This window comes from Pelobates fuscus, chromosome 13 (genome assembly GCF_036172605.1).
Source record: "Pelobates fuscus isolate aPelFus1 chromosome 13, aPelFus1.pri, whole genome shotgun sequence".
Classification (NCBI taxonomy): domain Eukaryota; kingdom Metazoa; phylum Chordata; class Amphibia; order Anura; family Pelobatidae; genus Pelobates; species Pelobates fuscus.
In genome coordinates this window covers 32,690,009-32,698,263 of record NC_086329.1, presented here as the reverse complement: position 1 = coordinate 32,698,263, position 8,255 = coordinate 32,690,009, and the positions used below count along the sequence as shown (strand labels likewise).

The 8,255-nt window shown below is 40.9% G+C and overlaps 2 protein-coding genes across 2 annotated transcripts in view; one reads left to right on the top strand and one right to left on the bottom strand.

Annotated features, from left to right (window-relative positions):
• Nucleotides 1–1,591: 1,591 nt before the first annotated feature.
• Nucleotides 1,592–5,555, bottom strand: CINP (cyclin dependent kinase 2 interacting protein). The gene is made up of 5 exons (XM_063439812.1): nucleotides 5,410–5,555; nucleotides 4,803–4,962; nucleotides 3,666–3,780; nucleotides 2,921–3,050; nucleotides 1,592–2,446 (listed from the first exon to the last, which is right to left on the bottom strand). The coding sequence occupies exons 1-5, from the start codon at nucleotides 5,414–5,416 to the stop codon at nucleotides 2,244–2,246; spliced, it is 615 nt and encodes a 204-aa protein (XP_063295882.1). The 5' UTR covers nucleotides 5,417–5,555; the 3' UTR covers nucleotides 1,592–2,243.
• Nucleotides 5,556–5,588: 33 nt separating this feature from the next.
• TECPR2 (tectonin beta-propeller repeat containing 2) overlaps nucleotides 5,589–8,255 on the top strand; it is a 41,395-nt gene continuing 38,728 nt past the window's right edge. Inside the window, exon 1 of the mRNA XM_063439811.1 lies at nucleotides 5,589–5,669. The gene's annotated coding sequence lies outside the window, so the exon portion shown is untranslated. The remainder of the gene's footprint in view (nucleotides 5,670–8,255) is intronic.

Genomic DNA, 8,255 nt, shown 5'->3' with positions numbered 1-8,255 from the left:
CAGGAAGTTTAATTGTAAACTTATTTATGGAATATGCAAAGCTTCCTTATAGGAAACTGCATTTTACGCTGCACTTTGAACTTAACCCCTTCATTTAATATGTTGTGCATTACATGTTTGTTTATAACTGTTAACATGATTTCTTTATGTACTGCAATGCAGCTGTATTGAGCCATTTGAGAACCCATTGAGTATGCTGTTAATGCTTTAATTTGCCTGAAAGATTTATACACCTGGGATTTTAGAAAAATCTAATTTACTCTGGCCAAAAAATAAATAAAAAGCCCTTGTCTGAACAGCTGATGTAGCACTTCAGTTCCCTTGCCATTGTTCCAGACTTAGGGCTAGCAAGGCATTATGGGACCTATAGTATTATAATAGCTGTGAAGGTAGGGTTGCCTTTTGGCCACTCTTAATGTATATGATTTTCATTATTTCAGGATGACTTAATTATAAACTGGCTCCCGTGAGTTGTTTTTTTTTGGCATGGGAAATAAGTCTCCTTTGGAAATTAAAGTCCATTTCAAGCAAAAAGTTGGTTTTAGGGGGACCAACTTGCGCATGAGAGTCCAAAAGAAAATCCACAGCTTTTGTCAAAGTACAGATCTCATGATGCGTTGCCAGCCTTCTACTCTCCCTGTATGGCAATAGTCATTTGCATATTCAAGCGATCCTAAAATTAGTAGGATTACATCCCACAAGTCCTTGATTGAGGGCAAACTTGAGCTACATGGTGTAACACTTTAACTCCATAAATACATGCACACATTGACCCTTATAACCTGGCTGTTCTGGATTTACTATTCTTGCAAGTTAGTGTGTGGTTGTCTTTGCAGGAACATTTCATCCTCGTAATAAAGAGTACATGAACAATTCATACTCTTCATTGAAAAAAAATAATTCTACACCGGCATATGTACGTTGATAGATATTGTCAGGATGCAATTTTGTTTGGTTCTCCAATTCAAAATAAATGTTTACTCTAAGTATGTCTTGGTTGTATTTTTTTTTCTTTTAAACTTACTACGTTATTGTTGGCAATAAAAGGGAAACGAAGATATGACATCCTATATTTTTTTTTCTTTTAAAAAAATTCTTACAATTATCAAAAATGCTGTAGATGAACTGTCTAGTAAGACACACTCCTCTGGTACAAGAAGGAGATGATCCAAGCAGAAGCCTCTCAGTGTAGGGATACTGATGTTATCCCAAGAATATCTGTCCAGCAGGGGAGCCTTTGTATAAGACTGCTTGACCAACATTTAGTTCTCCTGGGACAATACACATAAAAACACACTACAGGCAATGCAGAATATTTTTTACTATGGCATAATGCTCACATCGTTTTAGATGCATAGTCACAGACCAGATATATCGAGTTTAAGATCAGATTGGCCAACCCATAAGGCTGCCTAGATATGTAATAATGGGAACGTTTCTGAACGAGAGACACAGCAACTTCAATCATCTCCATGTTTAGTCCTTTATGTATGGTACACATTAAACTCAATGAATAATGTAAAAGAAGGCACTTTGCATCATTACGGCTCAGTGTGCTGTTAAGGTTGTAACAGTGTGCTGTTAAGGTTGTAAAGATTATATGGAAGCTGTTGGTTTTTTTTTTTGTGTGTGTCAAACCATTTCAGGGCTCTCACTGGACTGCCCATCCTCATCTGTATTGATAATGTAGAAATTAATGTGTGTAATGGTGCAGAAAGTGGCATATAACAGATTTACTCAAATGGCGAAACAAATAGAATTGTGGTACTGTGTTGCAGGTAGTTGAATTATGTATGATGCAACACAAACTTTACTAACAGACGTCTGGGCAGATTACTGCTAAGCTAAAAGTGCTTGTTAAAAATTACTGTTCACCAAATAACTTTGAATGAGGATTGATGGAAACTTGCTGTTCTGCAGTTGAGAATTTCCAAGGAGCTTAAAAAAAACTAAACAAATTTGACTCGATATACCAAGTCATTCCACGTCAATCCAAAGGATCTTTAGCCACTCCTAGAAGCAGGGATATTGAGGACCACAATCACTGTCCATCTGTATTTTTGCCAGCCTTTGGCTATGTAATTATTTTTCTTCTTTCCAGAATGATCACTTGTCTAGTCTACTCAAAACTTCGCAACAGATAGAACTCAACTTCTACCGAATGAAACTTAGAACATATTTCGCTTTTCCACAAGAACCTGTGTAGCCAGTTTCCATGGTGACCAGTTGCGTCAAGTTTTATATTAAAGAGGCCGATGTCCAGTTTCTAATAACATGCCCTCTAGTAGTACCTTAATGCTATTCTCAATATATGGCTGATATAGCCAGCACGATAAATACACCATTAATAAATCTTGATCTGACGTGTGTGCGATGTGACCAGCAATTGTCTTCTTGAGAGACATTTCTTTCTTGTACATCTCTGACATCTTTATGGAGGTTTCATCTGGAAGAAGACATCACAAGATGTAAACACTTGTGTTTTGGTTTCTTATAGAACAAAAGCATGTTATGTTGGTAACATTTATGTAAACATGTCAAACAATAAGCGTGTCTTACATGATGTATAGGAGTGCCATTATCTACTCCAGAAAAACAGATCCATCCAACTATAAGACATACACTCAAAAGGTCAAATAGGATAACAGGGTCATTGACTAAAGTGAAAATCTTAAAGGAAATGTAACATTCAAGGTCAAAATAATTGAACTGTATAAACTCTAAGTCAGCTATGCTAAGTTCACCTACTTTGGCTTTAAAACAAATTTACTTTGCATTCTCACTTTGGGAAATTACTCTGACTGTGTCCTCCAACCAAAGCAATATCTACCAAGGCTGGTGTGTATTTACGTAACCGATCTGTGGGGGGGGGGTTAAAGTCCCCACATTTTTTCAGTTATATATTGAAGACATTACTTACAGAAAAGCTTTGTTGGCCACGTATGAAATAAGATGGGTTTAGAAACATTGCGGCTGCATTGATAAGCTTCAAGATCGCAAACTCCCTTTAATGTAGAAGACAGTTTCTCCATCCTCACCAGTATGTGCTCCTAAGTAGAAGAATAATCCAAATACCAACTGTGATCAACTGCATTCGTGTTAGATGTAGTCCATACAATCAATGAGGGATATATATGTAAAGTTTATAACTCCAAGTAACTTACAGCCTAGCTACATAGAAGATTAAAGGGAAATTATAGTGCCAGGAAAATAAAGTTGTTTTCCTGGCACTATAGCTCCCTATAGTGTCCTCCTCCCCGAGGTGCAGAAGGGTTTAAAAACCCCTTCTGTCACTTACCTCAGTCCTGTCTGCCTCCACTCCTCGCCCGTCTACGTCAGCCGGCAGGGGAGACATACTGTGCATGTGCGGCAATGGCCGTGCTCGCATTAGGATTTCCTTACAGGAAAGCATTATACAATGCTCACCTATGGGAATTCCGGTGACGGTGGAAGTCCTCATGCATAGCATCATTTAATGACCCAGATGTCCCTTTAGTGGCTGTCTGCTAGACAGCCACTAGAGGTGGAGTTAGCCCTGCAAGGTAATTATTGCGGTTAATAACTGCAATAATTACATTTGCAGGGTTAAGGGACCTGGGACTATGCACCCAGGGTGCCTATAGTGTCCCTTTAAGTACAAACGCAGGCAAAAGAAACACACATACCATGTTTTGTAGATTGTCAAGCAATTCTGTGCAGCAGTTTTCCAATTCCACTTTGTCTTTATCCATACCGTCATTGGTAGACAATGTGTTGTCTAATAACATTTCATTGTAAGATCTTCAAGAACAAGAGAACATCTTAAGCAACCAGTAGTGGTTTAGAAAAAAATAATGTCAGCTGATATAAAAGGTATACTTAGAGGTGGTCAACATCCTTTAGACTATGGATACATCATGTAAGTCATATGTACACAACTTCCCTTTCAACAAAGTGAGAATGTTCAACCAGAACAGTCATATGTGAGATTTCTACATGCCGCCATTGACGGTCTTTTGCCAGCATGCTAACTACAGACATGCACAGAATTAACATTATGCAGTCTGGAACAACGTAGAATCTGTCATCTGCAAAGCTCTATTAAAATATAGTACATTTTGAATGATTCAGTCGTCAGTAAGTGTGATTTGCACTAGGGGAACCAAATCATTAAAGAAACACTATAGTCACCTAAATTAGTTTAGCTAAATAAAGCAGTTTTAGTGTATAGATCATTCCCCTGCAATTTCACTGCTCAATTCTCTGTCATTTAGGAGTTAAATCACGTTGTTTCTGTTTATGCAGCCCTTGCCACACCTCCCCTGGCTATGATTGACAGAGCCTGCATGGAAAAAAAAAAAACTGATTTCACTTTAAAACAGATGTAATTTACCCTAAATAATTGTATTTCAATCTCTAAATTGAACTTTAATCACATACAGGAGGCTCTTGCATCGTCTAGCAAGCTATTAACATTGCAAGCAGGGGATAAGAAAATCTTAATTAAACAGAACTTGCAATAAAGAAAGCCTAAATAGGGCTCGCTTTACAGGAAGTGTTTATGGAAGGCTGTGCAAGTCACATGCAGGGAGGTGTGACTAGGGTTCATAAACAAAGGGATTTAACTCCTAAACGGCAGAGGATTGAGCAGTGAGGCTGCAGGGGCATGTTCTATACACCAAAACTGCTTCATTAAGCTAAAGTTGTTCAGGTGACTACAGTGTCCCTTTAATATATTGAGCTTCCAATTGTTTACGTTTTCACCCTTTTTGAGCTATTTTGGAAAGAATGGGAAACGTCACAATTCACCAACTGCCACTTACTTGGTGCTGATTTTTAGATTCACAATCTTGTTTGCGGCATCAAACCCAGTATTATTACACGTCTCCCATTTTAGCATCAAATTGTGCCAGTCTGCTGCATTGTCCTTTATTTTTCTCGCACTCCCTGATATAGCAGACTTGACAGGTGTGGTTTTGTTACCTGGGAAAAAAAAAAAAATCTCCTATTACTAAATCTGCTCTAAAGATTGTAAACTCACGGGCTATCGAGCAGAGTACTCTGTATAAATTAACCTTCAAGAACCAGATCTCCGCTCACGGGAAGGGCCCTCCACCTTTAGTATTAGTTTGTTTATATTGTACAGCGCTGCAGAATATGTTGACGCTTTATAAATGCCACTAATAAACCTAAACCTAATTCAGGAACCTAAACCTAATTCAGGAACAAATCAAGATTTGCATGACCCACAACCAGGCGCATTGCCTGCCATTCACTATTCATTCTGCCTAAAATAATTCTGTAAGTTACCCTAATAAAAATGTCAAATATAATATGCACAGATATATTTTATTTATTTATATATATATATATATATATATATATACACACACCCTCTCACTCATACTTGTTTTGTTTTGAGTTACTTACTCTCCATCCTATATATGATGATCAGAATTATGTATATGAGCAGATAGAGCCTGCTGAATCCCTGGGCTGGTTTGATTGCCCTGTTCCCTGCACATGTTATGCCAGCAGTGCCCACAGTGAGCTGTGACTTCCTGTTTCCGGTCCCTGTACGGAAGCCCGGTGAGGTCAGCCGGCTCGGATTGGTTGTTCGCCGTTAGTCTGGGCTCCGATGGTTTAGCCCCGGAGGGTGGATTGCAGCTGCGTCAGCTCCGTGAGAAGAGGTGAGGGACCCCGGGGATGGGGGAGCCATGTTATTCCTCCCCCCGGTCATCATACAGGTATCTGGGATGGAGTGTACCTGTGGGACCAGGCTGTCAGTAGGACAGGGCTGGCCAAAAGGTGGGGAGAACTGCAACTCTAAGGATACTCAGCCAGCCCTGGGGATGGGGAGCAGGGAGCCATGTTATTCCTCCCCCCCCTGGTCATCAAACAGGTATCTGGGATGGAGTGTACCTGTGGGACCAGGCTGTCAGTAGGACAGGGCTGGCCAAAAGGTGGGGAGAACTGCAACTCTAAGGATGCTCAGCCAGCCCCGGGGATGGGGAGCAGGGAGCCATGTTATTCCTCCCTCTCGCCCCCCGTCATCATGCATGTATCTGGGATGGAGTGTACTTGTGGGACCAGGCTGTCAGTAGGACAGGGCTGGCCAAAAGGTTTGTAGAACTGCAACTCTAAGGATGCTCAGCCAGCCCTGGGGATGGGGAGCAGGGAGCCATGTTATTCCTCCCCTCCCCCCCCCGTCATCATACAGGTATCTGGGATGGAGTGTACCTGTGGGACCAGGCTGTCAGTAGGACAGGGCTGGCCAAAAGGTTTGTAGAACTGCAACTCTAAGGATGCTCAGCCAGCCCTGGGGATGGGGAGCATGTTATTCCTCCCCCCTGGTCATCAAACAGGTATCTGGGATGGAGTGTACCTGTGGGACCAGGCTGTCAGTAGGACAGGGCTGGCCAAAAGGTTTGTAGAGCTGCAACTCTAAGGATGCTCAGCCAGCCCTGGGGATAGGGAGCCATGTTATTCCTCACCCCTCCCTGGTCATCATACAGGTATCTGGGATGGAGTGTACCTGTGAGACCAGGCTGTCAGTAGGACAGGGCTGGCCTAAAGGTTTGTAGAACTGCAACTCTAAGGATGCTCAGCCAGCCATGGGGAGCAGGGAGCCATGTTATTCCTCACCCCCTCCCTGGTCATCATGCAGGTATCTGGAATGGAGTGTATCTGTGAGACCAGGCTGTCAGTAGGACAGAACTGGCCAAAAGGTGGGAGAACTGCAACTCTAAGGATGCTCAGCCAGCCCTGGGGACTGTCAGAGCAGCAGGGGTTAGAAGCCCTTCAAAGTGGATTACACACAACAAACATGCTGAGCATCCCATTCACCTATTGTCCACAACTGTATTGGGATACTGTATAGGATGCTGAGCATCATTGTTATGTAGATAATCCATATGTACAAAGGGCCCCTCAGCAAGAATATTCTACTTACTTGTACTGATATATATATATATATATATATATATATATATATATATATATATATATATATATATATATATATAAATAAAATCAGCACACACAAAAACAGTAATTCAGATTAGCAGACATCTTTAATAATATAATGATATCCTTTAGATTGTAAGCTCACAGGCAGAGCCCTCTACCTCTTGTATTGGTCTGTTTGTAATTTGTATTTTTCCCAATTGTACAACGCTACGGAATATGTTGGCGCTTTATAAATGCCAGATATAAATAATCATATGATAAAATATGAAATTACATTTATTTTAGGACTGTTTCTTAGTCCACCCCTCCCGTTAATAGGGATCTCCCCAAGTCCCATGTTGGTCGTACATCATGGAAGATTCACTGCAATAATGGCTTAAAAGCTGCAAGTGCCCATCCCTGATATATATGGATAGTTATTCGTCAACCGCTTTCTAACAGAACGTCTGCTGTGCCAGAATATTCACAAAGAAGCAATCCACTCCCGTGTAATGTGGATAACTGCATTCATTATAGTAATAGCCAACACTACTTCCTGGCACACACTCAGTATTGTGAATGATAAATACACGGTGCACCCAAACGGCTCATGGCAGGCGTGTTTGTCTCATAGGTTTGGTTTTCCTGGTGTGCTAATAACAAATTTAATTTGGGCAATGGGCATTATGCAGTTTGCATGACTACCTCGAACATCTGGAACTGCGGAGGTAAGTGTGCTCTCTATTAACCTCTAAAGTGTGCCTTACCCCAGTAAAAGCTGTTGAGTAACTTACTGGAGTAAGTAAAACGAAGCTCAGAGGAGATGGTTCCTCATTCATTTCTCGTTATTGTAATCGATCATTGACCTTTGGTGCCACATGACAGTATCAAGAGCCAGGGGAAATCACAAAACATTTTAAAGAACGTTTTAATTTTAGAAACTATCATACCCTGCATTCACACTGTGAATGAACACCCAGGAGACCGAATGGGCACAGGAGCTTTTGGATAAACACAAGCATTATTAAAATAGGGGTCTATAGGGCTTGCTTGGGCAAGGCAGTGTGCCAACAAATTAGTAAATTGGCAAACTTGATGAGATTTAAGAGTAGATGGTTGCCCTTAAATATTTTGTTTAGATTTTATAATTGGAGCTCAAGCAGATAATTCAGACGGATTCAATTCACCCACCCCTGGGTCTGCGTCCCATCAGGGATTACAGAACACCTGAGCACTCTCATGCACCTGCTTGTAAACGAACTGAAATAGAAACAATCAGGGTTATTCACTAAGGTGTGAACTATTGGGGGTGTAAAGCGATTGTGGAA

What these genes read in the sequence shown, in the direction of transcription:
- CINP (XM_063439812.1), bottom strand. An exon ending in TTGACAATCTACAAAACATG is followed by an intron (nt 3,051 to 3,665) that starts GTATGTGTGTTT and finishes TCTTCTACTTAG; the next exon opens with GAGCACATACTGGTGAGGAT. An exon ending in GTGGCCAACAAAGCTTTTCT is followed by an intron (nt 2,447 to 2,920) that starts GTAAGTAATGTC and finishes GTCTTCTTCCAG; the next exon opens with ATGAAACCTCCATAAAGATG.